This window comes from Haliotis cracherodii, unplaced genomic scaffold (assembly GCF_022045235.1).
Source record: "Haliotis cracherodii isolate W230 unplaced genomic scaffold, xgHalCrac1.p SCAF_4, whole genome shotgun sequence".
Classification (NCBI taxonomy): Eukaryota; Metazoa; Mollusca; class Gastropoda; order Lepetellida; family Haliotidae; genus Haliotis; species Haliotis cracherodii.
The window spans coordinates 544,704-563,261 of record NW_027266297.1 but is presented as its reverse complement, the minus strand read 5'-3'; the positions used below and the strand labels follow the sequence as shown (position 1 = coordinate 563,261).

At 46.0% G+C, this 18,558-nt stretch overlaps 1 protein-coding gene across 1 annotated transcript in view; it reads left to right on the top strand.

The window, feature by feature from the left end:
* Positions 1-14,532, top strand: part of LOC139478714 (nucleolar protein 10-like) — a 53,016-nt gene extending 38,484 nt beyond the window's left edge. The window contains exons 13-19 of the mRNA XM_071261302.1: positions 1,068-1,195; positions 3,928-4,026; positions 4,397-4,483; positions 7,828-7,995; positions 8,245-8,465; positions 13,183-13,279; positions 13,976-14,532. Of these exons, the coding sequence (XP_071117403.1) occupies positions 1,068-1,195; positions 3,928-4,026; positions 4,397-4,483; positions 7,828-7,995; positions 8,245-8,465; positions 13,183-13,279; positions 13,976-14,113 (938 nt within the window). The 3' untranslated portion in view covers positions 14,114-14,532. The remainder of the gene's footprint in view (positions 1-1,067; positions 1,196-3,927; positions 4,027-4,396; positions 4,484-7,827; positions 7,996-8,244; positions 8,466-13,182; positions 13,280-13,975) is intronic.
* The last annotated feature ends 4,026 nt before the right edge of the window (positions 14,533-18,558 follow it).

Genomic DNA, 18,558 nt, shown 5'->3' with positions numbered 1-18,558 from the left:
ACAAGTTTGTGTGTTGCAGTGTATGATGACTACAAGTTTGTGTGTTGCAGTGTATGATGACTACAAGTTTGTTTGTTGCAGTGTATGATGACTACAAGTTTGTGTGTTGCAATGTATGATGACTACAAGTTTGTGTTGCAGTGTATGACTACAAGTTTGTGTGTGGCAGTGCATGATGACTACAAGTTTGTGTTGCAGTGTATGATGACTACAAGTTTGTTTGTGGCAGTGCATGATGACTACAAGTTTGTGTTGCAGTGTATGATGACTACAAGTTTGTGTGTTGCAGTGTATGACTACAAGTTTGTGTTGCAGTGTATGATGACTACAAGTGTTTTTTGCAGTGTATGATGACTACAAGTTTGTGTTGCAGTGTATGATGACTACAAGTTTGTGTGTTGCAGTGTATGACTACAAGTTTGTGTTGCAGAGTATGATGGCTACAAGTTTGTGTGTTGCAGTGTATGATGACTACAAGTTTGTGTTGCAGTGTTTGATGACTACAAGTTTGTGTGATGCAGTGTATGACTACAAGTTTGTGATGCAGTGTATGATGACTACAAGTTTGTTTGTTGCAGTGTATGATGACTACAAGTTTGTGTTGCAGTGTATGATGACTACAAGTTTGTGTGTTGCAGTGTATGACTACAAGTTTGTGTTGCAGTGTATGACTACAAGTGTTTTTTGCAGTGTATGATGACTACAAGTTTGTGTGATGCAGTGTATGATGACTACAAGTTTGTGTGTTGCAGTGTATGACTACAAGTTTGTGTTGCAGTGTATGATGGCTACAAGTTTGTGTGTTGCAGTGTATGATGACTACAAGTTTGTGTTGCAGTGTATGATGACTACAAGTTTGTGTGTTGCAGTGTATGACTACAAGTTTGTGATGCAGTGTATGATGACTACAAGTTTGTTTGTTGCAGTGTATGATGACTACAAGTTTGTGTTGCAGTGTATGATGACTACAAGTTTGTGTGTTGCAGTGTATGACTACAAGTTTGTGTTGCAGTGTATGATGACTACAAGTTTGTGTTGCAGTGTATGACTACAAGTTTGTGTTGCAGTGTATGATGACTACAAGTTTGTGACGCGTGGGGAGCTGGAGGAGCTAGGACTGGCACATCTCGTCGGATCCAATCTACTGCGGGCATACATGCATGGCTTCTTCATGGACATCAGACTGTACCACAAGGTGGGTCAGACATCAGACTGTACCACAAGGTGGGTCAGACATCAGACTGTACCACAAGGTGGGTCAGACATCAGACTGTACCACAAGGTGGGTCAGACATCATCAGACTGTACCACAAGGTGGGTCAGATATCAGACTGTACCACAAGGTGGGTCAGATATCATCAGACTGTACCACAAGGTGGGTCAGACATCAGACTGTATCACAAGGTGGGTCAGACATCACCAGACTGTACCACAAGGTGGGTCAGACATCAGATTGTACCACAAGGTGGGTCAGACATCATCAGACTGTACCACAAGGTGGGTGAGACATCAGATTGTACCACAAGGTGAGTCAGACATCATCAGACGGTATCATTAGACTGCACCACAAGGTGGGTCAGACATTAGATTGTACCACAACATGGGTCAGACATTAGACTGTACCACACCTTGGGTCAGACATTAGACTGTACCACACCTCTATTCAGACATTAGACTGTACCACAATGGGTCAGACATCAGACTGCACCACAAGGTGGGTCAGACATTAGATTGTACCACAACGTGGGTCAGCCATTAGACTGTACAACACCTCGGGTCAGACATTAGACTGTACCACAACGAGGGTCAAACATCAGACTGTACCGCAAGGTGGGTCAGACATCAGATTGTACCACAAGATGGGTCAGACATCAGGCTGTACCACAAAGTGGATCAGACATCAGACTGTACCACAAGGTGGGTCAGACATCACCAGACTGTACCACAAGGTGGGTCAGACATCAGACTGTACCACAAGGTGGGTCAGACATCAGGCTGTACCACAAAGTGGATCAGACATCAGACTGTACCACAAGGTGGGTCAGACATCACCAGACTGTACCACAAGGTGGGTCAGACATCAGATTGTACCACAAGGTGGGTCAGACATCATCAGACTGTACCACAAGGTGGGTGAGACATCAGATTGTACCACAAGGTGAGTCAGACATCATCTGACGGTACCACAAGGTGAGTCAGACATTAGGCTGTACCACATGATAGGTCAATGACATCAGACTCTACCTCAAGGTGGGTCAGACATTAGACTGTACCACAAGGTGGGTCAGACATTAGACTGTACCACAAGGTGGGTCAGACATTAGACTGTACCACAAGGTGGGTCAGACATTAGACTGTACCTCAAGGTGAGTCAGACATCAGACTGTACCACAAGGTGGGTCAGACATTACACCGTACCCCAAAGTGGGTCAGACATCAGACTGTACCACAAGATAAGTCAATGACATGAGACTGTACCTCAAGGTGGGTCAGACATTAGACTGTACCACAAGGTGAGTTAATGACATCAGACTGTACCACAAGGTTGGTCAGACATCAGACTGTACCACAAGCTGGGTCAGACATCAGACTGTACCACAAGGTGGGTCAGACATAAGACTGCACCACAATGTGGGTCGGACATCAGACTGTTCCACAAGGTTTGTCAGACATCAGACTGTACCACAAGGTTGGTCAGACATCAGACTGTACCACAAGGTGGGTCAGACATTACACCGTACCCCAAAGTGGGTCAGACATCAGACTGTACCACAAGATAAGTCAATGACATGAGACTGTACCTCAAGGTGGGTCAGACATTAGACTGTACCACAAGGTGAGTTAATGACATCAGACTGTACCACAAGGTTGGTCAGACATCAGACTGTACCACAAGCTGGGTCAGACATCAGACTGTACCACAAGGTGGATCAGACATAAGACTGCACCACAATGTGGGTCAGACATCAGACTGTTCCACAAGGTTTGTCAGACATCAGACTGTACCACAAGGTTGGTCAGACATTAGACTGTACCACAAGGTTTGTCAGACATTAGACTGTACCACACTTCGGGTCAGACATTAGACTGTACCACAAGAGGGGTCAGACATTAGACTGTACCACAAGGTGGGTCAGACATTAGACTGTACCTCAAGGTGAGTCAGTCATCAGACTGTACCACAAGGTGGGTCAGACATTACACCGTACCTCAAAGTGGGTCAGACATCAGACTGTACCACAAGATAAGTCAATGACATGAGACTGTACCTCAAGGTGGGTCAGACATTAGACTGTACCACAAGGTTGGTCAGACATCAGACTGTACCACAAGCTGGGTCAGACATCAGACTGTACCACAAGGTGGATCAGACATAAGACTGCACCACAATGTGGGTCAGACATCAGACTGTTCCACAAGGTTTGTCAGACATCAGACTGTACCACAAGGTTGGTCAGACATTAGACTGTACCACAAGGTTTGTCAGACATTAGACTGTACCACACTTCGGGTCAGACATTAGACTGTACCACAAGAGGGGTCAGACATTAGTTTGTACCACAACGAGGGTCAGACATTAGACAGTACCACAAGGTGGGGTAGACATCAGACTGTACCACAACGAGGGTCAGACGTTAGACTGTACCACAAGGTGGGGTAGACATCAGACTGTACCACACCTCAGGTCAGACATTAGACTGTACCACAACGAGGGTCAGACATTAGACTGTACCACAAGGTGGGGTAGACATCAGACTGTACCACACCTCAGGTCAGACATTAGACTGTACCACAACGAGGGTCAGACATTAGACTATACCACAAGAAGACAGAGATCAGAAGAAATTCTGATTGCATGATAAAGTAGAACTATTGCAATGTTACTGACAATCGCCGCCTACTAACACCTGTTTTTATCTCAATCAGGCCAAGGCGATAGCTGACCCGTTTGCCTACCAGACCTACAGGAAAAGCAAGATCCGAGAAAAGATTGATGAGGAGAGAACGAACAGGGTGAAGCTGAAGGTGGGTGGCTCCTGTCTAGCTCATGCTGCTCCTGTCTAGTTCGTGCTGCTCAGTTCGTGCTGCTCCTGTCTAGTTCATTTTTGCAACAGAATATCTTTTTACTGCAGTTATCCAGATGGAAAATGGCTTCATGGAATAAAAGGCCGTGCAAGTGAGACAAGTGTCACCTGCCATCACTCACTATGATATGATATGACATGACATGCTGCTGTTTTGAGTGGGGGCATCATGTAACACAATATGTCCAGTTGCCAACATATAGGGTCAGTGTTCGTCACTGGAATATCCCGGAAATGCTGCAAATAAATCAGTTTTTACATGCTCCCGGTCAAATCTCCAGCTGTCACACTGTGTTGATGTTGTTTCACAGAAGCTGCCGAAGGTGAACCGTGACTTGGCCGAGAAGCTGATGGCTGAACAGGAGGAGGCTGCACTGGACAAGAGGAAGAAGAAGAAGGTGGGTCCGCCTGTACCCCTTTATACCACATGTATCCCCCCTTTATACAACATATGACACCCCTTTATACCAGCTGTAGCACCCATTTATACCACTTGTGTCTCTTTATACCACCTGTAGTACCCCTTTATACCAGTTGTCTCCCTTTATACCACCTGTAGTACCCCTTTATACCAGTTGTCTCCCTTTATACCACCTGTAGTACCCCTTTATACCAGTTGTCTCCCTTTATACCACCTGCAGTGCCCCTTTATACCACCTGTAGTTGCCTTTATACCACTTGTGTCCCCTTTATACCACATGTAGTACCCCTTTATACCACTTGTGTCCCCTTCATACCACCTGCAGTGCCCCTTTATACCATGTGTCCCCTTTTTACCACATGTAGTACTCCTTTATACCACTTGTGTCCCCTTTATATCACCTGTAGTTGCCTTTATACCACTTGTCTCCCCTTTATAACACCTGATGTGCCCCTTTATACCACCTGTAGCACCCCTTTATACCACTTGTCTCCCTTTAAAACACCTGCAGTACCCTTTTACACCACCTGTAGTACCCCTTTATACCACCTGTAGTACCCCTTTATACCACTTGTCTCCTCCTTTTATAATAATAACACTTGTTTCCCCTTAATACCACTGGTCTCCCCAATTTACCACTTTTAGCACCCCTTTATACCACCTGTAGTATCCCTTTATCCCACCTCCACTACCTCTTTATACCATACCACTTGTCTCCCCTTTATACCACTTGTTGCCCCCAAAATACCACCTTTAGTACCCCTTTATACCATGTGTGACTCCTTTATTTCACTTGTATCACCCGAATAGGTCTTCAGCAAGCCATGTTTGCCGTAAAAGGTGGCTATGCTTGTTGCAAGAGATGACTTGAGTGGTCAGGCTCGCTGACTTGGTTGATGCATGTCATCCATCCCAATTGTGTGGATTGATGAATAACTGGATTGTCTGGTCTAGTAAGGTGGGTTTAATGATGTGTGGGGCGGGCAGGTAGCCTAGTGGATAAAGCGTTCGCTCGTACCGCCGAAGACCATTGTTCGATTCCAGACATGGGTTCAATGTGTCACACGCCATGATTTTGCTGAGTATTGCTAAAAGGTCACTCACTTAATGATGTGTCTTTCCCAGTAAGGTGGGTTTAATGATGTCTTCCCGAGTAAGGTGGATTTAGTGATGTGTCTTCCCTAGTAAGGGGGGGTTTAATGATATGTCTTCCCTAGTAATTCGGGGTTTAATGATGTCTTCCCCAGTAAGGTGGATTAATGATGTCTTCCCCAGTAAGGTGGATTTAGTGATGTGTCTTCCCTAGTAAGGGGGGGTTTAATGATGTGTCTTCCCCAGTAAGTCGGGTTTAATTATGTGTCTTCCCCAGTACAGTCGAGTTTAATTATGTGTCTTCCCCAGTAAGTCGGGTTTAATGATGTCTTCCCCAGGAAGGTTGGTTTAATGAATTGTCTTCCACAGTAAGGTGGGTTTAATGTTCCTTCCACAGTTAGGTGGGTTTAATGATATGTCATCCACAGTAAGGCAGGTTTAATGTTCCTTCCCCAGTAAGGTGGGTTTAATCATGTGTCTTCCCCAGTAAGTCGGGTTTAATGATGTCTTCCCCAGTAAGGCGGGTTTGATGATGTCTTCCCCAGGAAGGTGGATTAATTATGTCTTCCCCAGTAAGTCGGGTTTAATGAATTGTCTTCCCCAGGAAGGTGGGTTTAATGTTCCTTCCACAGTGAGGCGGGTTAAATGATATGTCTTCCACTGTAAGGCAGGTTTGATGTGCCTTCCCCAGTAAGGTGGGTTTAATGATGTCTTCCCTAGTAAGGCGGGTTTAATGTTCCTTCCCCAGTAAGTCGGGTTTAATTATGTGTCTTCCCCAGTACAGTCGGGTTTAATTATGTGTCTTCCCCAGTAAGTCGGGTTTAATGATGTCTTCCCCAGGAAGGTTGGTTTAATGAATTGTCTTCCACAGTAATGTGGGCTTAATGTTCCTTCCACAGTTAGGTGGGTTTAATGATATGTCATCCACAGTAAGGCAGGTTTAATGTGCCTTCCCCAGTAAGGTTGGTTTAATGATGTCTTCCCTAGTAAGGCGGGTTTAATGTTCCTTCCCCAGTAAGGTGAGTTTAATCATGTGTCTTCCCCAGTAAGGCGGGTTTAATGATGTCTTCCCCAGTAAGGCGGGTTTAATGATGTATTCCCCAGTGAGTCGGGTTTAATGTTCCTTCCCCAGTAAAGGGGCATGGGTGGCCCAGTCGTCCAACTCGCTGTGTTTAGTTGGGTCCCTTGGACACGCCAGAAACCTATGATTGAGGGTTCGATTCCCGGTTCGCCCCAGTTATGTTTCTAGGTTTGTCAGCACCATAACCATGCTCGTGGGTTTCACCAAAGAGGTAAACGTCTGAGGCCTGCATCACTTCGGGCTTTCCTCCCCCATTGAGCTGAAACGCCGCAATATGACTGGAATACTGTTAAAAGCGGCGTTAAACCCAACTCACTCACTCACTCCTTCCCCAGTAAGGTGGGTTTAATGTGCCTTCCCCAGTAAGGTGGGTTTAATTATGTGTCTTCCCCAGTATGGTGGGTTTAATGTGTCATCCCCAGTAAGTTGGGTTTTATTATGTGTCTTCCCCAGTAAGGTGGGTTTAATGATGTCTTCCTCAGTAAGGTGGGTTTAATGATGTCTTCCCCAGTAAGGTGGGTTTAATGTGTCATCCCCAGTAAAGCGGGTTTAATGATGTCTTCCCCATTTAGGTGGGTTTAATGATGTCTTCCCCAGTAAGGTGGGTTTAATGTGTCATTCCCAGTAAGGTGGGTTTCATGATGTCTTCCCCCTGTAAGGTGGGTTTAATGATGTCTTCCCCAGTAAGGCGGGTTTAATTATGTGTCTTCCCCAGTAAGGCGGGTTTAATTATGTGTCTTCCCCAGTAAGGTGGGTTTAATGATGTCTTCCCCAGTAGGTTTCGTTTAATGTGTCATCCCCAGTAAGGCGGGTTTAATGATGTGTCTTGCCCAGTAAGGTGGGTTTAATTATGTATCTTCCCAAGTAAGGCGGGTTTAATTATGTGTCTTCCTCAGTAAGGTGGATTTAATGATGTCATCCCCAGTAAGGTGGGTTTCATTATGTGTCTTCCCCAGTAAGGTGGGTTTAATTATGTGTCTTCCCCAGTATGGTGGGTTTAATTATGTGTCTTCCCCAGTAAGGTGGGTTTAATGATGTCTTCCCTAGTAAGGTGGGTTTAATTATGTGTCTTCCCCAGTAAGGTGGGTTTAATGATGTCTTCCCCAATAAGGTGGGATTAATGATGATGTCTTCCCTCTGTGTTCTAGCAACCCACAGAGAGCCTACTGGAGGACAACCGATTCTCTGCCATCTTCAGCAACCCTGACTTCCACATTGACCAGTCCAGCGAGGAGTTCCGACTTCTCAACCCTGTGCTGTCAAAACGTAATCACAGCAAGAAAACAGAGGTCACAGAATCCTTCACGGAGGTCGAGGTATGTTATCTCCTGTCTTCTGGTCATGACTGACATGTTTTTTCGAAAAAAGATCACAATTGATGATGAACTGATTCTGATGAAGTAGAATATTCCTACATCTGTAGCAAACATAGATTCATTAATATTGCGTGGGCTTGAATTGAGGGGAGGGATTATTGAAATGACTTGGAAAGGATAGATTCTGTCACTGATGTTCTGTACTCAACGTGGATGATAAAATAAGCACCTGCTGCTTCCTGGGTGCAGGAGATGGAGGGGCGGGGCAGTGACGAGGAGAGCAGCAGCTCGGACGATGAGCGCACATGGACGCAGGAAGTCAAGGCGCAGCATCGCAAGCTGCAGCGCGAGAAGCGACTACGAGAACGCCAGGAGATGCAGGAAGCACACATCAAACCTAAATTCTACGAGATGAAAGACGCAGAGGAAATTAAATCTGTCCACAATAAGCAGAAGAGGAAAGAAATGAAGTGAGTAAACTGACTGCATTGTTGCAGGATGTGGCAAGGTGGGGTTGGTGTGTTTCTCTCAATGTTTTCCAGTTGAGCACAGGCTCACATTAATTACTTTCAATCCCACATGTCATATCATATACAAATGTTTATGGCAGAGACCATGTGTGTAAAACCTATTGTTGGAAACACCTGTATCTATGGGCAATATGAAGCCAATGTAATGTGAAGCCCATGTAATGTGTAAGCCCATGCAATGTGAAGCCCATGTAATGTAGAGCCCATGTAATGTGAAGCCCATTAAATGTGAAGCTCATGTAATGTGTAAGCCTATGCAATGTAAAGCCAATGTGAAGCCCATGCAATGTGAGGCCTATGTAATATTAAGCCTATGTAATGTGAAGCCCATGTAATGTGAAGCCCATGCAATGTGAAGCCCATGTAATGCGAGGCCCATATAATGTAAAGCCCATGCAATGTCAAGCCCATGTAATGTGAAGCCAATGTGAAGCCCATGCAATGCGAGGCCTATGTAATATTAAGCCTATGTAATGTGAAGCCCATGTAATGCGAAGCCCATGCAATGCCAGGCCCATGCAATGCGAAGCCCATGTAATGTGAGGCCCATGTAATGTGAAGCCCATGTAATGCGAAGCCCATGTAATGTGAGGCCCATGTAATGTGAGGCCCATGTAATGTGAGGCCCATGCAATGCCAGGCCCATGTAATGTGAAGCCCATGTAAAGTGAGGCCCATGTAATGTGAAGCCCATGTAATGCGAAGCCCATGTAATTTGAAGCCCATGTAATGCGAAGCCCATGCAATGCGAAGCCCATGCAATGCCAGGCCCATGCAATGTCAAGCCCATGCAATGCGAAGCCCATGCAATGTGAGGCCCATGTAATGTGAAGCCCATGTAATGCGAAGCCCATGTAATGCGAAGCCCATGTAATGCGAAGCCCATGCAATGCGAGGCCCATGTAATACGAGGCTCATGTAATGTGAAGGCCATGCAATCCGAGGCCCATATAATGTGAGGCCCATGTAATGTGAGGCCCATGTAATGTGAGGCCCATGTAATGCGAGGCCCATATAATGTGAGGCCCATGTAATGTGAGGCACATGTAATGCAAGGCCAATGCAATGTGAAGCCCATGTAATGTGAAGCCCATGTTAAATGAGGCCCATGCAATGTGAAGCCAATATAAAGTGAAGCCAATGTAATGTGCAGCCCATGTAATGCGAGGCCCATGCAGTGTGAAGCCTATGTAATGTGAAGCCAATGTAATGTGAAGCCCATGTAATGTGAAGCCCATGTAATGTGAAGCCCATGTTATATGAGGCCCATGCAATGTGAAGCCAATATAAAGTGAAGCCAATGTAATGTGCAGCCCATGTAATGCGAGGCCCATGCAATGTGAAGCCCATGTAATGTGAAGCCCATGCAATGCGAAGCCCATGTAATGTGAGGCCCATGTAATGCGAGGCCCATGTAATGTAAACCCATGCAATGTCAAGCCCATGTAATGTGAAGCCAATGTAATGTGAGGCCCATGTAATGTGAGGCCCATGTAATGTGAAGCCCATGCAATGTGAAGCCCATGTAATGTGAGGCCCATGCAATGCGAGGCCCATGTAAAGTGAAGCCCATGTAATACGAGGCTCATGTAATGTGAAGGCCATGCAATGCGAGGCCCATATAATGTGAGGCCCATGTAATGTGAGGCACATGTAATGCAAGGCCAATGCAATGTGAAGCCCATGTTATATGAGGCCCGTGCAATGTGAAGCCAATGTAATGTGCAGCCCATGTAATGCGAGGCCCATGCAATGTGAAGCCCATGTAATGTGAAGCCCATGTAATGTGAAGCCCATGTAAAGTGAGGCCTATGTAATATTAAGCCTTTGTAATGTGAAGCCATGTAATGTGAAGCCCATGTAATGTGAAGCCCATGTAATGCGAGGCCCATGTAATGTAAAGCCCATGCAATGTCAAGCCCATGTAATGTGAAGCCAATGTAATGTGAGGCCCATGTAATGTGAGGCCCATGTAATGTGAAGCCCATGCAATGTGAAGCCCATGTAATGTGAAGCCCATGTAATGTGAGGCCCATGTAATGTGAAGCCCATGTAATGCGAAGCCCATGTAATTTGAAGCCCATGTAATGCGAAGACCATGCAATGCGAAGCCCATGCAATGCCAGGCCCATGCAATGCAAAGCCCATGTAATGCGAAGCCCATGTAATGTGAGGCCCATGTAATTTGAAGCCCATGTAATGCGAAGCCCATGTAATGCGAAGCCAATGTAATGCGAAGCCCATGCAATGCGAAGCCCATGTAATGCGAAGCCCATGCAATGCGAGGCCCATGTAATACGAGGCTAATGTAATGCGAGGCCCATACAATGTGAGGCCCATGTAATGTGAGGCCCATGTAATGCAAGGCCAATGCAATGTGAAGCCCTTGTAATGTAAAGCCCATGTTATGTGAGGCCCATGCAATGTGAAGCCAATATAAAGTGAAGCCAATGTAATGTGAAGCCCATGTAATGCGAGGCCCATGCAATGTGAAGCCCATGTAATGTGAAGCCCATGTAATGTGAGGCCCATGCAATGTGAAGCCCATTTAAAGTGAAGCCAATGTTATGTGAAGCCCATGTAATGTGAAGCCCATGTAAAGTGAAGCCCATGCAATGTGGTCCATGCAATGTGGTCCATGCAATGTGAAGCGAATGTAATGTGAAGCCAATGTAATGTGAAGCCCATGTAATGCGAGGCCCATGCAGTGTGAAGCCTGTGTAATGTGAAGCCCATGTAATGTGAGGCCCATGCAATGTGAAGCCCATGTAATGCGAGGCCCATGTAATACGAGGCCCCATGTAATGCAAGGCCCATGTAATGCGAGGCCCATGAAATGCGAGGCCCATGCAATGTGAAGCCCATGTAATGCGAGGCCCATGTAATACGAGGCCCCATGTAATGCGAGGCCCATGTAATGCGAGGCCCATGAAATGCGAGGCCCATGCAATGTGTAGCCCATGCAATGTGAAGCCCATGTAATGTGAGGCCCATGCAATGTGAAGTCCATGTAAAGTGAAGTCAATGTAATGCGAAGCCCATGTAATGTGAGACCCATGCAATGTGAAGCCCATGTAATGCGAGGCCCATGTAATACGAGGCCCCATGTAATGCGAGGCCCATGTAATGCGAGGCCCATGAAATGCGAGGCCCATGCAATGTGTAGCCCATGTAAAGTGAAGCCCATGTAATGCGAGGCCCTTGTAAGTGAAGCCCATGTAATGCGAGGCCCATGCAATGCGAGGCCCTTGTAAGTGAAGCCCATGTAATGCGAGGCCCTTGTAAGTGAGGCCCATGTAATGCGAAGCCCATGCAATGCGAGGCCCATGTAATACGAGGCTCATGTAATGTGAAGGCCATGCAATGCGAGGCCCATATAATGTGAGGCCCATGTAATGTGAGGCACATGTAATGCAAGGCCAATGCAATGTGAAGCCCATGTAATGTGAAGCCCATGTTATATGAGGCCTATGCAATGTGAAGCCAATATAAAGTGAAGCCAATGTAATGTGCAGCCCATGTAATGCAAGGCCCATGCAATGTGAAGCCTATGTAATGTGAAGCCCATGTTAAATGAGGCCCATGCAATGTGAAGCCAATATAAAGTGAAGCCAATGTAATGTGCAGCCCATGTAATGCGAAGCCCATGCAATGTGAAGCCCATGCAATGTGAAGCCCATGTAATGCGAGGCCCATGTAATGTAAACCCATGCAATGTCAAGCCCATGTAATGTGAAGCCAATGTAATGTGAGGCCCATGTAATGTGAAGCCCATGTAATGCGAAGCCCATGTAATGCGAAGCCAATGTAATGCGAAGCCCATGCAATGCGAAGCCCATGCAATGCGAGGCCCATGTAATACGAGGCTAATGTAATGTGAAGGCCATGCAATGCGAGGCCCATACAATGTGAGGCCCATGTAATGTGAGGCCCATGTAATGCAAGGCCAATGCAATGTGAAGCCCATGTAATGTGAAGCCCATGTAATGTGAGGCCCATGCAATGTGAAGCCCATTTAAAGTGAAGCCAATGTTATGTGAAGCCCATGTAATGTGAAGCCCATGTAAAGTGAAGCCCATGCAATGTGGTCCATGCAATGTGAAGCGAATGTAATGTGAAGCCCATGTAATGTGAAGCCCATGTAATGCGAGGCCCATGCAATGTGAAGCCCATGTAATGTGAGGCCCATGTAATGTGAGGGCCATGCAATGTGAAGCCCATGTAATGTGAAGCCCATGTAATGTGAGGCCCATGCAATGTGAAGCCCATGTAAAGTGAAGTCAATGTAATGCGAAGCCCATGTAATGTGAGGCCCATGCAATGTGAAGCCCATGTAATGCGAGGCCCATGTAATACGAGGCCCCATGTAATGCGAGGCCCATGTAATGCGAGGCCCATGAAATGCGAGGCCCATGCAATGTGAAGCCCATGTAATGCGAGGCCCATGTGATACGAGGCCCCATGTAATGCGAGGCCCATGTAATGCGAGGCCCATGCAATGTGTAGCCCATGTAAAGTGAAGCCCATGTAATGCGAGGCCCTTGTAAGTGAAGCCCATGTAATGCGAGGCCCATGTAATGCGAGTAAGAATATTTAGATTGATCTTTGATCTAAGACTTGAACTGTCAATGTATGCTAATGTGTGTACACTCTGCAGGATGAGTCTGTCAGAACGCTTGGCCGCCGAGGACAGCATCTCAGTATCGGAAGGAGGCTCCATCGGAAACAAAGAGATGACCTTCACCTTCAAGAAGGTGAGTAACGGTAGATACGACTGGATAGCAAACAGTTTGTTTGCTCATTGACCCATGTCCACAGTACAATGCAGTTGGACATTATTACTCATACCTTCATCATCTTCAGCTCTCATTGACCCATGTCCACAGTACAATACAGTTGGACAATATTACTCATACCTTCATCATCTTCAGCTCTCATTGACCCATGTCTACAGTACAATACAGTTGGACAATATTACTCATACCTTCATCATATTCAGCTCTCATCATCTTCCCATACATCGGCTCTCATGTGACTGTAATTTAGTTGGAGTGATGTATAAGCTTTCTGTCTTTGGAATTGGATTCAAAATATAGCTATGATGGTGAATGGGTGCAGGGGATTTATCATGCTAGAATGGAGATGTGATACTACAACAGTATAGTATAGGCTCACGTACAAATGAAATGGTTATGGTTGGAAGATGGATGAAAGGACGGTAAGACTCAGTAACCTGCATTGATACCAATTGACAAATCGTGAACTATGACCTTATGACCCTATGAGACGGGTGACATTGGAACAAGCAGTTTTGACCAAAGTATTGTGTGTAATGTGCCGCTCCCTCCCCCCCTCCCCCTCCCTTCTTGTGTCGATATGCAGTCAAACACAGCTTGCTCAGAACCAACTGATTGTTTTTCAACTGTGCTATATAATCCTATATTCCCCAGAGTGCTCACCAAAGGAAGAAGGAGACTCTCCAGCAAGAACACCAGACAGAGCGGCGCCAAATCGGTCGCTCAGCCAAGGAAATTTCCAAGAAGATAAGAACAAAACCCAAATTCTGGATGGGTAAGCGAGTTGGCTGATGTGACAGAGACAATGTTGGATGGTGAAAGCGTGTTGGCTGATGTGACAGAGACAATGTTGGATGGTGGAAGCATGTTGGCTGATGTGAAATGGACAATGTTGGAAAAACAGTAGGGAAAGGCTCCAACACAGAGAAACATTGTGGACAGACTGTTATTAAAATATCATGAGACATATCTCATTGAAAAACCCTGTACAAAGACAATATTGGTGAGAATGTATGTTGTTCTCAGAGTGTATGGGTAAATGGTCCCAACAACATCAGATTTTCAACTGTTCATAATAAACTAATTGTGTAAAAAGATTCACAAACACTATTCCTAGCCTATGATTGGTCTCGTGTTTATTATACCCCAGTTTACGAAGTAAATCGGGGCTATATAGCGTTCCATTCGTCCGTCCTTCCATCAGAGCTTTTGTACAGCCCATAACTTTTTAACCATGCACCCTAGCTTCACCAAACTATCTACACACATTAACCACAATGAGTACTTGTGCCTTTTGCTAGTTTGAAGATTCTGAATTTTTTTATTTTTGCCGTTTCCATGGAATCATGGTGAAACATAAATTTTGGGTAGAGTTTTTGTACGATCCATGTTTACAATATTATGTATCCTAGCTTCAGCAAACTTGCTACATTAACCGCTATGATTGTTTTTTTATCTTTTATAAGATTCTGAAAGTTTTGTCTTTTGCTGTTTTCATGGAAACATGATGGAATTTAGAAATTTTGATGACTGGTTTTGTATAGCTAATATATTTTCAAAAATTGTTTCCACACATGTAGATCATCATAAGTATCTGTGCTTTGTGATAGTTTGAATTTATGAATTCTTTACCATATCTGTTAAGGCTAGATTGAAATTAATAATTTATTGATTTTCCATATGATATTGTTCCATTTTGTATGTGTTTTTATATCAACAATTTTTGGTCCTTTTGAAAATTCTTCTTATGTAACTCCACAATCAAATTTTTATTCAAAGGTGTTCATGGTGATCTACTTCCTCGTAGTGAACACCGGTAACATGGGAGATTTGGGGGGAGGGGGGGGTGCAATTGTCACTGGAACTCAATCTTAGTTTTTAAAACATTGAAGTTAAAATCAGTTAAATATGTAATATTTCATTAATTAACAAACTATTTACTATTTGTTGTTGACCAGCGGGGATAATGGGGGTATGTGAGCTTTGCTCACTTCTTTCTTGTTGTAAATGTTGTGGGTAATACAGCAATGATGTAGACTTCTGTAATGATATAAACTTTTACTGCTGGGGAATTGTCCTACATCAGAGTTCCAGCAGGGTACTGGAGATCTAGTGTATGGGTCAGTCTGTTTAAGGACACCACACAAGTCAGTCTGTGGTGGTACGCCCCACTGGTCAGTCTGTAGTGGTACGCCTCAGGGTACTGGAGATCTAGTGTATGAGTCAGTCTGTTTAAGGACACCCCACAAGTCAGTCTGTGGTGGTACGCCCCACTGGTCAGTCTGTGGTGTGAGGCCCCACTGGTCAGTCTGTGGTGGTACGCCCCACTGGTCTGTCTCTTGTGGTACGCCCCTCTGGTCACTGGTCAGTCTGTAGTGGTACGCCCCTCTGGTCAGTCTGTGGTGGTACGCCCCACTGGTCAGTCTGTGGTGGTACGCCCCACTGGTCAGTCTGTAGTGATACGCCCCACTGGTCAGTCTGTGGTGATACGCCCCTCTGGTCACTGGTCAGTCTGTGGTGGGACGCCTCACTGGTCATTCTGTTGTGGTACGCCCCTCTGGTCACTGGTCAGTCTGGGGTGGTACGCCCCACTGGTCAGTCTGTGGTGGTCGCCCTACTGGTCAGTCTGTGGTTGTAAGCCCCACTGGTCAGTCTGTGGTGGTACGCCCCTCTGGTCACTGGTCAGTCTGTTGTAGTCAGCCCCACTGCTTCGCCCCTCTGGTCAGTCTGTAGTGGTACGCCCTACTGGTCATTCTGTAGTGGTATGCCCCACTGGTCACTGGTCAGTCTGTGGTGGTCGCCCCACTGGTCACCGGTCAGCCTGTGGTTGTACGCCCCACTGGTCAGTCTGTGGTGGTCGCCCCACTGGTCACCAGTCAGCCTGTGGTGGTTGCCAGTTGTTTCACAAAAGAACTCACGACCCTCTGCACCTTCCATCAGGGTAGTGTCCGTTGGAGGAATGTTTCACGGAAGAATTCACAACCCTCTACACTTTCCATCAGGGTAGTGTCTGTTGGAGGAATGTTTCACAGAAGAATTCACAACCCTCTACACTTTCCATCAGGGTAGTGTCCGTTGGAGGAATGTTTCACGGAAGAACTCACAACCCTCTACACTTTCCATCAGGGTAGTGTCCGTTGGAGGAATGTTTCACGGAAGAACTCACAACCCTCTACACTTTCCATCAGGGTAGTGTCCGTTGGAGGAATGTTTCACAGAAGAATTCACGACCCTCTACACTTTCCATCAGGGTAGTGTCCGTTGGAGGAATGTTTCACAGAAGAATTCACGACCCTCTACACTTTCCATCAGGGTAGTGTCCGTTGGAGGAATGTGTCACAGAAGAACTCACTACCCTCTACACTTTCCATCAGGGTAGTGTCCGTTGGAGGAATGTTTCACAGAAGAATTCACGACCCTCTACACTTTCCATCAGGGTAGTGTCCGTTGGAGGAATGTTTCACAGAAGAATTCACGACCCTCTACACTTTCCATCAGGGTAGTGTCCGTTGGAGGAATGTTTCACAGAAGAACTCACGACCCTCTACACTTTCCATCAGGGTAGTGTCCGTTGGAGGAATGTTTCACAGAAGAATTCACGACCCTCTACACTTTCCATCAGGGTAGTGTCCGTTGGAGGAATGTTTCACAGAAGAACTCACAACCCTCTACACCTTCCATCAGGGTAGTGTCCGTTGGAGGAATGTTTCACAGAAGAACTCAAGACCCTCTACACCTTCAATCAGGGTACTGTCCGTTGGAGGAATGTTTCACAGAAGAACTCAAAACCCTCTACACCTTCCATCAGGGTAGTGTCCGTTGGAGGAATGTTTCACGGAAGAACTCACAACCCTCTACACTTTCCATCAGGATAGTGTCCGTTGGAGGAATGTGTCACAGAAGAACTCACAACCCTCTACACCTTCCATCAGGGTAGTGTCCGTTGGAGGAATGTTTCACAGAAGAACTCACGACCCTCCACACTTTCCATCAGGGTAGTGTCAGTTGGAGGAATGTTTCACACAATGAACTCACGACCCTCTACACCTTCCATCAGGGTAGTGTCCGTTGGAGGAATGTTTCACAGAAGAACTCACGACCCTCTACACTTTCCATCAGGGTAGTGTCCGTTGGAGGAATGTTTCACAGAAGAACTCACGACCCTCTACACCTTCCCCTCAGGGTAGTGTCCGTTGGAGGAATGTTTCACAGAAGAACTCACGACCCTCTACACTTTCCATCAGGGTAGTGTCCGTTGGAGGAATGTTTCACAGAAGAACTCAAAACCCTCTACACCTTCCATCAGGGTAGTGTCCGTTGGAAGAATGTTTCACACAATGAACTCACGATCCTCTGCACATTCCATCAGGGTAGTGTCCGTTGGAGGAATGTTTCACACAATGAACTCACGATCCTCTGCACATTCCATCAGGGTAGTGTCCGTTTGAGGAATGTTTCACAGAAGAACTCACGACCCTCTACACTTTCCATCACAGACACAAGCTTTACAGGATGGAGAAAATTATGCTCTTTGTTAAAAAATGTGTGGTAAATACTTCAGTTCCTGCCCCATAAATACCGACCAGGCGAGAGATCCCAGCTATCACGGTGGGGACAACTACTTCAAGGAACATGTTATACTTCATGAAGAGATCAGTGTAAAATACAAAGTCCTTTTTTTGTTTGGCAGGAATGTAAAAAAAATGTTTGACATAGATCGAAAATACCCGTCTTTTTTCCCCGTATTCTTTGCTAGAGTTCTGATAAATTTCTCATATGCCATGATATGTTTTCTGGAGAGCCTGGAGTCCGCGGTTGAGAGCAGTTTGGCCAAAATCTGTTAGCTGCCATGTCCAGTGACTATCGACTGAGGCCTGCAGAGGGTAGTACTCCGCGGTCCAACATCTGTCAAGGCCAGATAGCCTCCCATGTCACAGTTCATCCGCATAGCGTGAGTCAGGCATATGCAGATAGCCAGCCATGTCACAGTTCATCCGCATAGCGTGAGTCAGGCAGATACAGAGAGCCAGCCAGTCACAGTTCATCCGCATAGCGTGAGTCAGGCAGATGCAGATAGCCAGCCATGCCACAGTTCATCCGCATAGCGTGAGTCGGGCAGATGCAGATAGCCAGCCATGTCACAGTTCATCCGCATAGCGTGAGTCAGGCAGATGCAGATAGCCAGCTAGTCACAGTTCATCCGCATAGCGTGAGTCAGGCAGATGCAGATAGCCAGC